At 48.2% G+C, this 16,002-nt stretch overlaps 1 protein-coding gene across 1 annotated transcript; it reads right to left on the bottom strand.

The window, feature by feature from the left end:
- Positions 1–6,840: 6,840 nt before the first annotated feature.
- LOC119172601 (RNA-binding protein nanos) lies at positions 6,841–11,406 on the bottom strand. Its single transcript, XM_075891807.1, has 2 exons — positions 11,221–11,406; positions 6,841–8,292 (listed from the first exon to the last, which is right to left on the bottom strand). Exons 1-2 carry the CDS (start codon positions 11,346–11,348, stop codon positions 7,932–7,934), a joined length of 489 nt encoding a protein of 162 aa, XP_075747922.1. The 5' UTR covers positions 11,349–11,406; the 3' UTR covers positions 6,841–7,931.
- Between the last annotated feature and the right edge of the window lie 4,596 nt (positions 11,407–16,002).

Raw genomic sequence — 16,002 nt, 5'->3', positions numbered from 1 at the left:
ACAATATGCTTACGCAAAGAAACAGGTGGACGCAAACAACAAAATGATGACTCATGGTTATGTCCTCGTGCCTTCTTTTGCGTTTGCGTGTTGACCGCTACAGTGGTGCAGCCGTTACGGTGCTTGTCCACTGATCGGAAGGCCGCAAGTTTTTAAAGACGATAGTCTTTCCTGGGGACCTTCGACGGAAAAATTTTGGTCTGTCTTGTCTGTACATTTGTCTGTTTGTGTGCCTTAGCAATACCTCAAGCGGCACCAAACGGCCAACCCCATCCGCAGCGTCCACCAATATTGCTCAAGGTTTAGCGTTCATAGCTGTGCAATTGTCAATTAAAAAGCAATAATTGCGCATATCTGAGGCGCCACAACAACGATTCTATGTTTTGTATGTCTTTACAATAGAAGAGGCACACACAAGTAAAGGAATGAAGCGGAAGAAGTTGTCACAGAGAACAGCCTCCGCTTCGAGCTCTGGAGTTTTCTAATTCTTTTGCCTAGACTTTTCAATAATCGACACACCTCGGATGGGCGTTCCCCCTTATGATGGGGGATCAAAACCCCATCCAGCAACCGGGACCGGTCCGACCACATCATAGTGCGTCTGACACAAGTTCTCACCCCGGCCCAAGCGTGGTCCACGTTGAGAATTCTGATGACTCCTCCGTTGAAGATATGGCTTCGGACAGTGACTACGTGGTCGTACCAAGCCGACGCCTGAAGAGAAAAATCAGCCGGACATCGCCGACTGGCCGGCAAGCACAGACAAAGGCGAGCAGCATGCGGTCGTACACCATTTCGTAAGTTCCGACATCGAAGACAGACATCTTGAACTCTCTAAATGGGCAGAGCCTGTCAGAGTACTTTGAGCTCACCGCTCCAGGGAAAGTCATAGAAATACGCATAAATACTCGAAAGAACATACTGTCCGTGGAGGTCACTACGAAGGCTTTATTGGACACGATGAAAGCGATTGTTCGATTAGGAAACCTTCCGGTTCGCACATTCTCCGCGTATGACGAAAAAACGACAACAGGAGTTATATACGATGTGGATGAGGAGATAACAGACTCGAGTCTCGAGAAACTGCTGTCATCGTCGGCTCCCGTGCTTGGTTTCCACCGCTTTGGACGCACGCGATGTGTTAAAGTAGTGTTTCAGTCGAAGACGTTACCCACACATGTAAAAGTTGGGTACGTGAGGCACTTGGTACGTCCTTACGTACCAAAACCTCTGCAATGTCATAAATGCATAAAATTTGGGCACGTTAGTGCAGTTTGCAAGGGTGCAGTAACCTGCAAGCATTGCGGTAGCCTTCATGATTGTGATAACTGCAATGCTGTGGCCAAATGCCCAAACTGCTCAGGCGCCCACGACGCAACATCAAAGGAATATCCCAAAATGAAGAATGAAATTAGTATCCTGAAGAAGATGGTTCGAGACCACTCCACTCACAGAGAAGCTGCAAGGGCTGTACCGCGCCGTAAACATCGTTCGCGACACCGACGCAAACGAAGCAGCAGTGCTCATAGCTTACCGAATTCGACACACAAAACCGTGCCCTCACCACCTACTAGCCTACTTTTGTCGGCCAGAAAGGAGGATACAGATGCTAAAATGCCGATGCAGTCCACGCAAGTCCAATGTACCCAGTCATTGGCTCTCCCCACGTCGGAGACTCAGTGGCCTTCACTACCGTCAAGAGCTACGATAGCGCCATCATCACATAGTGCCCCTACCCCCAATGAAGAAAACAAGAAGATGGACAACGCAGATGTCAAGGCTATGCTTGAAATTTGATGGGTTCGATGCGTAAGATTCTCAGCAGCCTAAACACTCCCGCTGCTAAGGCAGCTGTGCAGCTACTTGAGGTTTTGGAGCCTCTTCTACTGGTTCTTCAGTAAGTGAACATGGCACTGATGTTCGAAGAACGCATGCGCCAGTCGCTTGTTATGCAATGAAATGCTCGTGGCCTACGCGGCCGTCTGTCAGACTTCAGACAATGGGTTTTTAAATATCAATTTCCTGTTGTTATATGTGAACCGAATATGGTTTCAACTTTTCGTACATCTGGATATATCCAGATTTGGTCCCGCAGTGATCAACGTACGAGCAAAGTTCTCGTTTGATTACGCCATGATTTGACGTTCTGGAGAGGTGAAGTCGCGTCGCATACCAGCAATGATTACGTGAGCCTGACTATAACACATAAAAAGCGGACATTCTCAGTAATAGGAGGATACATACACCCAAGCGCACAGATGGACTGCTTCCACCTGTGGCACAAAGGCCACACATTGTGATCGGCGATTTTAATGCACATCATCCTCTCTGGGGTAGCACTACAACGAACGGTAGAGAACATCATTGCTTCTTCACTACATGACACAACCAAACAGGTTAACCTACCGATGCAGAGATCAGCAGTTGACTCCCGATACGAGGCCCTTCGTGCAATCCGTCGCCTCGCCGAACGCCGATACAGACGAGCGAAGTCGCCTTCAGACCTTTCCGCCTGTCGTCGAGCTCAACGACATGTTCTTAGGCATCTTGACAAGATTGACAGGCAACGTTGGAAAAATTTCTGTGGATCTCTCGACCCCAGGCAACCTCTATCTAAGATCTGGCGGGTGGTACGAAGTTTGCAGACAACTCCCCAACAACGTCAACCATTTCAAGCTGCTGCTCTACATCAGGCACGGACAGATGTTGAGATAGCCAGTGAATACTGTAGCCTCATCGTGGACACCACTGATGGTCTTGCCACTAATGAGCCTCTTACTACCATTGCGCCTCCATCGTCTGACGAGCGCCTTGATGTACGTTTTACAATGCATGACCTTGACGCTGCGATTTCTGCCTCCCGCCGATCATCGGCACCAGGACCTGACGGAATCAGGTATGCTGCACTCAACCATCTTGATACAGAAGCACGACGTATCCTGTTATCTCATTATAACACCTCATGGGAGTCAGGAGAAGTCCCAGCTAATTGGAAATGCAGTCGCATTATTGCATTGCTTAAGCCGGGGAAGTGTCCTTATGCACATTCCTCCTACAGACCAATCGCCTTAGTCAGCTGCGTCGGAAAAGTGATGGAAAGAATGGTACTGTCAAGATTAGAATGACTTCTAGAGAGCATCAACTCCTTTCCTGCATTTATGAACGGCTTCAGAAGAGGCCGATCTGCCATTGGTGGTGTGGTCGACTTGATCACCAGCGTTGAAGAGTAAAGAAGCCGACGAAGACTAGTGGCGGTGGTTTTCTTAGACATTAAGGGTGCCTACGATAATGTGCTGCATTGTGCGATCCTTGACGCACTGGAAAATTTCGACATCGGTGGACGACTGTACGCTTGGATTTTTAGCTACCTTAGGGACCGCACTATTTACATGACGACAACTAACGGAGACACCGATCGATATAAGGTTCATCGTGGTGTTCCCCAAGGAGGAGTTCTCAGCCCGATCCTATTCAATGTCACAATGATCGGCCTAGCTGCAGAACTTCCCAGCACGGTGAAGATCAGCGCATACGCTGATGACATATGCATATGGGCATCCGGAACTACTCGTCCGAAATTACGAGCTCGACTACAGCGTGCAGTGACGGTCACATACAAATATCTACGACGTCAGGGGCTCACTCTTTCAATCAACAAATGCGCAGTGCTTGCGTTCACGCGCAAGCATATGTCGAAATACCCGATATTTATTAATGGGACAGCGATACCTGCTGTAACGCACCACAAGTTCCTTGGGGTTGTCGTACACAGAGATCTATCGTGGACGAGGCATGTCGCAGTACTTAAATCTAAATTGAAGAGCTTTGCTCTCGTTCTTCGCCACGTAGTAGGAGCAAGATGGGGCCCGTCAGAATCATCGCTACTACAATTGTACAATGCTCTATTTGTGGGATACATTCGATACAGCATGCCGGTGCTCTCCAATATGAGACCTAGTTGTGTGAAGACGTTAGAGAGTGTTCAAGCTCTATGCTTACGAAGATGCTTGGGTCTACCACGCTGTATACTTCAACAAATGGGTAAATCGTCGCAGAGGCTCGGGCTTGTCCCATCAGTGTGTACATGCTCTGCGAGCCACTTAGAGTTCACCTCCGATTGCTGAGCAGACACAGACAGCATGCATTGTCAGTACTACCCGCCACTCACCCAGATTGCAGTTTCTCAAGAGTAATATCACGGCATGAAAATATTATACCGTCAAGGCTTTCTATGCCAAATGCCCCTGCAGTGCCTCCATGGGTCTTGTCTAAACCACCTGTTTCTTTTACGATACCTGGAATCACGAAGAAGTCGCTCATTTCTTCTGTTGGTCTCAGACAACTGACCCTATATCACATTCATACAACGTACAGTGATTCTCTGCACGTGTACACCGACGGATCCACCACGCCAAACAACTCCGCCGCAGCCTTTGTCATCCCAGACATGGATATCGCTCGACGATTCGAAGTGGACCACAAAACCACATCAACTGCCGCAGAGCTTGTCGCTATCCGGGATGCAATAAAATTTATTTCCGGAGAGCGACCTCGAGCCTGGACGATTTTCTTTGATGCCAAACCCACTTTGCAAACTATTAACTGCATCATGAAGCAAGGTCCGTATTACAACTTGGCAATAGAAATCACAGAACTTATTCAGGTTGCTTCAACAAATGGTCATCTTATAACTTTCCAGTGGATTCCCGCTCATTGCGGCGTGATGGGTAACAAAGGGGCAGACGCTGAAGCTAAAAATGCCTTAAGCAGTGCCCCTGAAGTACGCATTGCGTTTTAACGAGCTGACACGAACGCCCTGCTTCGCTGCGTGATGCGCAGCTACACACTCCAACACTGGACCAAACCGGAACGGCGACACCAGCGACTTCACAAATGGGACCCGGAAATGAGGTTCCGCATGCCCCCTAAATTGAAACGGCAACTCACAAGTATGATCCACCACATCTGTCTTGGTGTAGCGTACACCAGACGTTACGCACTATCATCGGTCGCAGTGACACAGGTCCTAATAGTGAACACTGTGATGTGCCAGAAACACTTGAGCACATATTTTGTGTCTGCCCAGCATACGCACGTGAACGACAAACACTTATTTCTTCTACTGAACTATATCGCAGTAGGTCATTAACTGACGAGACCACGTTGGGCCCTTGGCCAGACACCAACAGTGCAACTGCGGTCACAAGAGCAGTTAAAACCTTTTTGGAAACAACTGGACAATGTCAAATGTGCGCGGCTATGAAATGTGTCTCAGCTAGAAAGAACACATACTCACCTCTCTATCTCACCATCGTCATCCATTAATCTTTCTTTTCCCCTTTCCCTTCCCCCAGTGTAGAGTAGCAGGCTAGAGCAAGCTATCGCTCAGGTCGACCTCTCTGCCTTTCTGTAAATAAACTTACCCTTACCTTAAGGAATGAAGCGTTTATCGCACACAGTGCAACACGATGCTCAGAAAGGCGTTTCGAACGCTTTGCTACTACGTCACGGTGGTGGCACCTGCCCGTTGCTGTGCGTTCTACACCTTATGACCTCCGAGACTGGCGCGCACCTTTCTCCGCGGGCTGTACAACTTCGTTTTCACAGATTACTGCCAGATGGCGCATGTGTTTAACGTGCCTCGATGCGCTCGTTCGCCTCCGCTACACGCTCGAGGCACTCTAACGCAGCGCCTGCAGAATACCATTCACCCATTTTTTTGCGCAGAACATCAAAGTTTTGTTCAGTCTCCCCCAACGCAAGACTATCGTCTTTCGATGACATTTGCGGTGTAGCATGCAGATTTGGAACCAATCTTTTTTTTTTTTTTTGCAGAAAGTTCGATAGAGGTCAAATGGTAGAGGCGCGTGCACTGTGCGATGTCAGCGCACGTTAAGAACACCAGGTGGTCGAAAATTCGGGAGCCCTCCACTACGGTATCTCTCATAATCATATGGTGGTTTTGGCACATTAAACCCCACATATCAATCAATCATTATCGAAAATTGGGGAAGAAGAAACGAATGCCTCCTCCCTTTCCTGGCCACGCCAAGGAACATAGACGACAATACTAAACTTAGTTTTTTCTACTACTTAAACTGCGCGTTGCAAGCAAAGGTAATGAAAGCAAGCCCTGCGTCATCGCGACATTTTACAGCACTTACTGGGACGACAAAGGATTAGATGGTTTGATAAACGGAAATAGGAATAAATTATAAGGCTTTACGAGACCGTTGCTCCCATTAACACAAATCCACACAACTTGCCATACCTTAACACCTGGTGATATATCAACCTACGTTCACTTATATAACATTAACTGCACTATATCTCAATCTCTCACGGCATATAAGATAAATCAATGAGAGTTTGACGGCAGAGGAGAAGGCATGAGGTTTATTTGTCAATAGGCCCAGATTTCTCCTACAGTGGCAATCGGTGGCTATGGACAGCGCCGGACACATTGGGGCATTAGCTTTACCTCGCTGAACTTTTTTCACACCTTTTTTTTTCTTACGCCCTGCCGCGGTGGTCTAGTGGCTAAGGTATTCGGCTGCTGACCAGCAGGTCGCGGGTTTGAATCCCGGCTACGGCGGCTGCATTTCCGATGGAGGTGGAAATGTTGTAGGCCCGTGTGCTCAGATTTGGGTGCACGTTAAAGAACCCCAGGTGGTCGATATTTCCGCAGCCCTCCACTACGGCATCTCTTATAATCATATGGTGGTTTTGGGACGTTAAACCCCACAAACGTTTTTTTTTTTTTTACGCTCAGGGCAGCGTTGTAAACCGAATGTTTGTCTGGATGACTTACCTTTCTTTTTTTTTATTGCTTTCCCGCCAGCCTAAGCGATAAAAAAAATGAAAATCACACGAAACAGCGATGACCGAGTTGCACAGTTTATTTGGCGTTAACTTTACAAAACAAACCTCAGACGCAACTTGCGTGAATTCTTGTCACTTCATTGAATATTTTGGACAAGTATCGCCCGAGAAGCACCAAATGTTTCACTAAAGAATAGAAAGCATTTCTGTTATCAAGAAACAACGGCATTAGTTTCTTTCAGATGGCCGAAAAAGAACCAAAAAAAGTTTGCACGTAGCAAAGCGCCATCTTATCGACACATTCTTTGAATGGTGTTGTATATAACATCGCGTCAAAAGAAAATGCTATCACTCCTTTCACGGGATTGAGCACTGTAGTCGTAGATCAACCGGTGTGATCGAACCTGGGATATGTAAATGCAATCACTAACCGAACACATACCAGTAAGAACATGGTGGCATTAAAACGTCGTAGTTCGTACGGCTGATTACGTCGATCTTCAGGAAGACATCGGGCAACACTATACCAATTATTTCAAGTTCTCGCAGTCACGCCTGAAGGTATAGAACGTCAAAAAAAAAAGGCGAAAGTAGCAACAGAAGCTGCAATGTGCATTATTAAGCAACACCCGCGCCTAACGAGGATTGCTTTATCAAGGCAATTGCGAGCGACAACGCTCATTGTATTGCTAGTATTAGTTCTGAAACCAGCGCTAGTGAGCCAGATAGATCTACACGCTTCACGGAATAACTTATCAAGCGTGTCGCACAATGATCTGCACGCTATGCTTGATAAGAAGAGCACTGTGCGACGGTCAGTGCTTCCGCAAACAAGCATTATCATCCTCAGGCCAGCTTAAACATGCGCCACTGCACCTTTATCTGTGCTATGTCCCTGAAAAGAGAGATCAAACAAGACTGACTCACTGCATCTCACGAATAACCACGTCGACAAGCAAGAGTTTGAACAAAACTGCATGCTAACAAGTTTTTTTTTTTCCGCATTGAACCAGGCACAAGCCTATTTAGGGCTATTAGTTTAACTATTCATGTTCAAAATGTTCAGAACATGTAACAACGTTCCCCTTTCAGATTGACTGACTGAACTCTCACCAGCGTTGAAACTTAACGGCGAAGCGTGGTCCCGCGACCTTCCTTCTCCAAAAGCTTTGCCACAATGGCGGACCCACAGGGCACACTCGCGACTTCGATGGTTTCCTTGGCTCGGCCCAACGACCGGCGACGCGCGGCGACGGCGTGCCTTGGCAGTCCAAGCATCGTGATCCTTCAGCTGCGCGAGGACTCCTGCGAAGCTGTCCGTTCGACTTGCGCGGTGTCTTGTACACGGACGGGGCGATTTCCTCGTTCAGAGGACAGTAACGCAGCGTGTGGGCTTCGTCTCCTCCGGGACATCCGCACTGGGGACACTGGTAGGAGCGCAGCACGGGACAGGTGACGCGACCCTTGAACCTGCACAGTCATTGAGCACGTAATAATTAACGCAACGAGTTCCGCGTTTTAACGCGATAAGCTGACCGCCATCGACGTGGAGGAATAAACTAAGAGGGACTATTACGTCACCGTTCACACTTATTAGGTCGCTCTCCAAACCAGGAGTCTCCTACTCGTGCCAGCTACCAGGTCACCGTACCGAAATATAATCCCGCAAGGGGCCTGGAGAGTCAAAAGTTGGGACACGGAGGTGGAGGGGGTGAGAGGTGTGGCTTTAATTTGAACAAAATGTCAGCTAACGGTTTCATTTGAAAGGTATTTTATATATTAAAGAACCCCAGGTGGTCTAAATTTCCGGAGCCCTCCACTACAGCGTCTCTCATAATCATATAGTGGTTTTGGGACGTTAAACCCCACATATCAATCAATCAAGGTATTTTATATATGTGACATATGGATGATTTATGAAGGGGATTGGACGTCACGATTCGAGAAACATCTGGACTGAATATGTACTAAAGTTTTTGCCCCACGGTTATGTTTCTAAACAAGGTGATCGGATGGAGCGGGGTGCCTTCGGGAAAAAAATGCTTAAAACCTGTCAAGTGTGTAGCTTACCCGACCAAACCGTTATTAATCACGATAGGTGAGAAAATAATGCAAGCACTATTTCTGGGAGTGTAAGGCTCTAAGCCCGATACTGCTACGGCCAGGCGGGAGGCGGCCCTCTGTTGCTCTCTCCAGTCCGACCAACTCTGGGCCGTCCACGGACCTGCAGGCCCGCTGGGCGGATGACAGGCTTGGCCTGGCGGTCCCGACGTAGGAGTCGTCCACTGCGCACTAACTTGCGTCTTGTCGGACAACAAGAAAGAGTCACCTACCTACCTACCCATTATTTAGGAATGTTACAAACAGCTAGCCGCTGAATCACACAAAAAAAAACTGGACTGTCATGCCCGGGCCATTTACGAAACATCGGCGGGTCACGTGTTTGAGACCCCTACTCCACAAAAAAAAAACCCTTCGCAAAGCCATTCCTTCGCTTTTTAACTTGCAGTACTTGTCCGTCGCGTGCCCCACGACGCAGTCCCCAATTGGGTTGCAGGTCACACGAAAATAAAGCTTGTCCTGAGTGTTTCCCTTTTTTTTTACTCAGTCTTCGGCACTATTTTGACTTTTACTTTGTCGCGCCGATTCTCCCAAGCATCCACTCAAACTCCGTAAATGTTAGTGTGGCTGCGCTGCAGCAGCTCTTCTTGTTGGACCAAGACCTCGGCGCCTAACAATAACGTATACAGGGTGTCCCACGTAATTTTAGCCATAGTTTAAAAATATGCCGGTACACGTATTTACGACGCGACCAAATGCATGTTGCTTACTGTTGCCTGGAGTTAGGCTATTTTATGTATTATCAACTATTGTTTAACTAGATTTATTTAATTAACTTCAGAAGGAACGAGGATGGATAAAGAACTTCAATGAGAAAGTTGTAGATCGGTTTGTAAACATTCAAATAGATAATTTGTACTTTATATCTGTTACGTATTGGGGTTTTGCTGCTAATTACAAATGCCCGCGAAATACAAAAAAATACCACGTGACAAACCCACTCACGCGTCAGTGCGCACGATGATTATCGTGCTCCCTAACGTTCCGCGTACGAACGACACGCTTCTCTCGCACCGGTTCATGACGGACTCACTCGCTGGATTCCGTGCCAACCGGTTGTGCCCTCGCGACCTCCGACGACAGCGCAGCTCTGGCCGACTGGGTTGGTCCTACGCCACCTCCTGCCGCCGGTCCCCGACGACGACGTCAGCGCAGCTCTGGCCGACTGGATTAGCCCTACGCCATCTCCTGTCGTCGACAAGAGCTCTCGCAAGTGGTGCCCCGTCCTCGGACTCCTGTGACCATGTTTCCATCTTCCTGTCTCTCTGATGTCGTCGCTCACTGTCCTAGCGCGTCTCTCTCTCTCTCTCTCTCTCTCTCTCTGTACCTTTAATCCTACACTTTTCATCTTTCCTCACCCCCATCCCTTGAGAGCTACTGTTGAGGTGTCATCGCACGCTGATGCAGACAGTTACGGGGGCTCATCTTTCTTTTCCCTCTTATAACCACAATCTCGGTTCATGACAGCGATAAGAAGTCACAGCGGTTATCTTTTTTGTGGCCGATAGCAAAACGTGTTCATCGCAAAGCCACTGCCATCGTTGCGGCCCTTCCGAGACAGAACAATGAGGCAAATGCTATGGTCGTTCGTACGCGGAACGTATGAAAGCACTAGAATCATCGTGACCGATCCGGATCGAGCATCCTTCGGAAGAATAAAGCGCGTTCTATAAACCAATCTACGGCGACCACAAGAGATGCTGCGGCCTGAATACGACGGTCCTCAACATGCTACACAGGTTAAAAAGGTAAGCGACATAGGCTGAACATTGAAAGAAACGCGACGCAATTCTGATTTATTTGTTACGGATCTCGTGGCGACCCCGGCAACATCCCCGGTCGGCTCCCGATTCGGCGGAAAAAATGTTTCCTCCGCTCCACCTGTCAGTCGGTCGACTCGTGTAATGACGTCCCTGACGCGAAAAGTCACTGTGAAAACTTTCCATTACTGGTAGGGGATTTGTAGATGAGTCAAGACAGCACAGCTCAGTGTCGTCGACGATATTAAAAGTAGATGCCCCGGCACTGATTGATCGATTGATTGATTGATTGAAACTTCATTACGCCCAGAAGAGGGGAACCGATCCGGTGATATGTTATGCTCACGAGAGGAGGTCGTGGTCACGCTGCGCGGTCAGCAGGGATCTTGGGAGGCCGCGTCCTTCGAGGCGTGAACAACCTGATGCGAACACCGTTAATGATTTTGTAAACATCGATGCAGACAACTGTGTTCAACTAACGGTCAGCGAATGACAAAGCGAAAGAAATGACACGAACCGAGGGCCGCTGTCCTCACGCAGGGCATGACTCATGTAGAAAGGGCGGCGCTCTCCGTTGGTGCGGCAGAAGGCACAGCCGTCGAAAGGCTTCTGCGAAGATGGCCGCAAACTCGAGCCCGATGCCATCTTAGACGGCGGCCATGACGGAATCCATGACCGCACCGAGGGCTGTTCGCTCGGGCTCGATCCTGGACCCAGTATATGAATATCGATCGCATCAGCCTAAATATGTGAGACTTATAAGACGCATTTGAACACATGTTAACAAAGCGCGCGACTACGCGGTAAAGAGAGAGAGAATAAATTGAGGGAAAGGCAGGGAGGTTAACAAGAAAATGGAGCATCCGGTTTGCTACCCTGAGCTAGGGGAAGGGGAATGGGGAAGAAAGATGGGAAAGAGAGCGAAGAGGGAAAGAGACGCGCGCAAAAAAAAAGGGTGGGGGGGGGGGGCTGGGGTGCTACAGTTTATACAATAGGCCGCTGCCACGCAAAAAGTTCAGTAAGGCATTCACTGATTTTCTGCGAGCACACAAATCATGTCGCCTTTCCAGCACTAATTGTTCAGACAAAGGTCTGTCGTCAAGGCGAGCTAACGCAGCAGCTAGTTGCCGTCTTTGCACGCTGTAACGAGGGCAGTGACAGAGAACGTGCTCTATAGTTTCATCGCTACCGCAATGACCGCAAGCAGCACTGTCTTCCATGCCGATTCGGAAGGCGAAAGCTTTGGGGAAGGCGACACCAAGCCATAGTCGCCAAAGCACCGTTGTCTCGAGTCGAGAGAGTCCAGACGGAGGTCCGAGTCAACGAGACGTGTCCAGTCTACGCAGTCGCGTGTGCCGTAAGCACTCGGCGTTACACAGGGATTTTAATTCTGCATTAGCGATTTTTCGGATCGTTATTGCAGCATCAGTCCTTGAAAATGGTATAGATTCTTCACCATCTTCGTGTGCTGATCGAGCAGCTGCATCGGCATGTTCGTTGCCCAATATGCCGCAGTGACTTGGAAGCCACTGAAACGTTATTCTGTGTCCTTCATCGAAGAGGTGGTGAAGCAGCTCTCTAATTTCCAGCACTAGTTGTTCATGAAGTACCCGGCGTAAGGCGACTATCAAACACTGTAGTGCTGCCTTAGAGTCCGTGAACACGCTCCATTTCTTGGCTTCTTGGTGTTTATTGACTTGAATTGCGCTACGTAGTGCAGCAAGTTCAGCAGCTGTCGATGATGTCTGGTGGGATAACCGAAACTTCACCGTTGTCGCTGTTGCAGGAAAGATCACCGACCTTGCAGACCCATCCACTTTAGTTGAAGCGTCAGTATATAGATGAGTATGCTCACAGTACTTCTCATATAACAAGAGAATAGAAAGCTGCTTTAGCGCTGGAGACGAGAGCCGGGCTTTTGACCCTATGCCTGGAACCGTGAGTTCAACACGTGCATAGGTCATACTCCATGGGGGAGTTGAAATTCTAGATGGAGTTGTATATCCCGTAGGAATGCGTGTGCGATATGACAAGACTGTCTGGCAAAATGACGCACGAGGTCGGGCTTCATTTTGCCGCGGTCAAGAAAGAAACAACAGCTACCTACTAGTTAAATAGGTAAAAACGCACTTCCGGCCTGGTGCTCAGCAGAACGAAGTTATAGTCGCTTAGGAAGTCATCCATCCTGTGACAAGGGGAAATTGGCGGCATGGGACCACCAGACCTAAAACGAAGGTCACACTCTATAATCGCAGCGGTGGCAACATGGTTAGAGCGTCCGCTTCCGATGCGGGAAATACGCGGTTTAATTCTTAGTGCCGACCGGAACACCACCGATTTTTTCCGATGGGTAGAGGAGTGCACCAGCACGGCACTCGGTTGTTTCTGGGAACTCATCTCGAAAGGTATACCCCCACGAAGGCCCCTGGGCGCATCTTAATCCGCCCCAGCCTTGATGAAATAGTTGATCATCTGCAACTTCTTTGGGACGCAGAGAATTGCTGCCGCCAGGTACCTAGTGGTAAATTAGGTTCGCGCAAACAATTGGCTGTCCACGCTAGCGGACCGTCAATTCGCACTCCCGAAACGCTGAGACGTCATCGAGTTCCGACAAGGTAAACCAATACCGGTTCCAGGTTTGGTGTCCCCATCGCCTCACTTGTATCCATGAGGTACCCTTAGTATGGTAAATATTTACACAATTTACATTCAGTGTTCAGAAAGATGCTTTAGGGAAGAATGCATCGCAGGCGAGGATGCCACACTCGGGATTTGCCTGACTGCCCTTCGAAACATATCGATAGCGTTCGAAAGCCCGTGTGACAGAAAGTGCGATGTCGGCGTCGGCTGCGTTGTCCGTAAGGAATAAATCTCGACGGACTCCGATAATAAAATTAAGAATGCGAGCCAGAAACAAGCCCAGACAACCCCCGAGGCAGTCGAGTATCCTACCACGTGAACCAGTGCTTGAAAATGCGTCGGCAAAATAATAATAATAATAATAATAATAATAATAATAATAATAATAATAAATCGAAGCTTCGGCAATAAATGTATCCGCGGAGTCACATAAACAGATATAATGTTATGGGATAGAAGCTGCAGCGGTGTATCCAGGGGGCTGCACATCAGGCCCCGTGCATACTTGAAAGACGCCAAGTGGCGTAAGGTTAAAAATAGAACCAAAAGTAGACAGAAAGAACGCGAACTCACAACTACTTTATTTTCATGAAGCATTCGTATTTTGAATGCTCTTGTAGGACATGCGTATAACGATTTCACCGCGCGTGCAGGAAAGAACAGACGAGGCGTCTAACTCATATCACAATTATGGTACCTGAGAAATAGCAAAACCGAATAAATCCTGATGTAATGAGTTTGTAGGAAAACAAGAAAATGCAAACCTGGCGTACCGTTCAAAGCACGGTGAGCGTGTGAACAAAAAACACAATTAAAACAAAAATACGTGCACTTCGCAACAAAGCCAACTACGAAACACCTAGATTCAACATTGGTATTCAATATTGTGCAACAAAACCTAAGGTATGCTGACGCAGAAATCAAATTTTTTTTTCCTTATGTCAAAGGCTTCCAGCACCTCTTTAACCGAACCAGCGCATCCCGGCTCTGCCCATGACCCCCCCCCCCCCCCTTCCCAGGAAATTGTTTTGGCCAAGGTGTACATAAGATGACATTCGAACTCATCTGCCTACTTGGTCCCATTTCAGAAGCCCCTCCCCCCAAAAAATAAAAATGTCGACCTGTGCCCCTGGTAGAAGCGTATACAATCGCACCAGGCTTCGTAAGTTGTCTAAAGCTGCCGGCACCCCACAAAGGGCTCAGCGTTAATCCAACATCACCAGCAGCAACAGCAGAGATTTGGCGTTTAATCAGCTTCTTTCCTCACGTCCTTTATTTTTTTTTCATTTTTCTGTATTCTTTGTGCCAAACAAATTCTGTTCTTATTGAGCAGCAGCGAAACAAGCCGTTCCACGAGCAGGACACGTAGTGGCCACTATATATTGTAGAGACGCGAGGCGCAGGATAACGCATCCATTCGCCCGAACATCCTCGAATTCGTAGGCCATCATTACGACAGCTGGGAGACAACGATTTTCAGAAGTTTCGTTGGCTAATTAATGCCACGCATAGTTTTTTTCTTTTCTTGTTTGTTATGTAGACGTAAAAACGAGATAAAATAGGCTGCCTCGGAGGCGGCTGTCCGAAAATCCCCCATCTGATTCACCACCAGAAAGATTTAGTAATTTGAAAATCACTACGAATACACACGCAGAGTCCGAAACATACAGGTCATACGGGGGTGCACCCGCAACAACGCGAATTGAGTTACATGAAACAGGTTGTAAACAACGCAATGAAATTAAGAGAAACGGCTATGTCATATACAGATCGTCCATTGGCATTTTGTCCGATAACGAATCGCGAAAAGGGCCCACTGCGCGCGTCTTATTTTCAGGTCAAGGCCACGTCAGAAGGGCTAAATGCACTAAATACTTTGATAAATGTGAGAACGCATTTATTAACAATGTCCTTACAATGTATTCACAAAAGTACTCTAAATTATCCTAAACGTGGAGAGGGAGAGAGAGACAGAGCATATGTCAATCATTACCTCGAAAAAACGATCCCGATGGCCACCCTTTCAGCAGCGGCAAACGTAGCAGACGGTCCACCTCCGAGCGCAGACCACGGTCAGCATAGTAAACCGCGTCCAGGCTCATAAGAATTTTGATCCGGTAAGAAATGTAGAAGCATTCAGGATCGCCGTCAGGTGTCAAACAATAAGGCGTGGTGACCGCCTTCCAGTCCCCATCACGTTTGGTCACGGCTCGACGTACGCGCGGCCCGTCGGTGAAGAGACTCATCGTGCAGATCACACGAAGGCGGCCGTCACTTGCAGCTGAACACTGTCCTATTGCTGCGCACGCTCCGGAAATCAACTCGCCACTGAGAACGAATAATCAGAATGTTCGGTGAAGACTGACAGCCATTGATATGAAAACAGCGGTGGCTTTGAGCTCTACGAGGGTGCGGAAGTCGCGATCGTGACAGCCTCCTGGCGCCGATGTCTGCAGAGTTGCACCAACGCTTTCGCCAAAAGTTTGTGCGACCAAATGTTGATCCCTCGAGGGTGGACGACACACTCACTAGAAAAAAGAAATAAATAGATTGCACTCCACCTACGTGGCGTAAATATAGGCAGGTTGCAGGGTCTCGCTATTCATATTCACAATGTCCTCTCCGCAGGTCCGCCGAAGTCCACCCAAGGCAGGGAAAC

The sequence above is a fragment of the Rhipicephalus microplus genome, chromosome 4 (assembly GCF_043290135.1).
Source record: "Rhipicephalus microplus isolate Deutch F79 chromosome 4, USDA_Rmic, whole genome shotgun sequence".
Taxonomy (NCBI): Eukaryota; Metazoa; Arthropoda; class Arachnida; order Ixodida; family Ixodidae; genus Rhipicephalus; species Rhipicephalus microplus.
The sequence above is the reverse complement of the archived record's forward strand: the minus strand, read 5'-3'. Positions and strand labels throughout refer to the sequence as shown.

What these genes read in the sequence shown, in the direction of transcription:
- LOC119172601 (XM_075891807.1), bottom strand. Translation starts at nt 11,348, where the DNA reads ATGGCATCGGGCTCGAGTTTGCGGCCATCTTCGCAGAAGCCTTTCGAC. An exon ending in CGTGAGGACAGCGGCCCTCG is followed by an intron (nt 8,293 to 11,220) that starts GTTCGTGTCATT and finishes ATGACTGTGCAG; the next exon opens with GTTCAAGGGTCGCGTCACCT.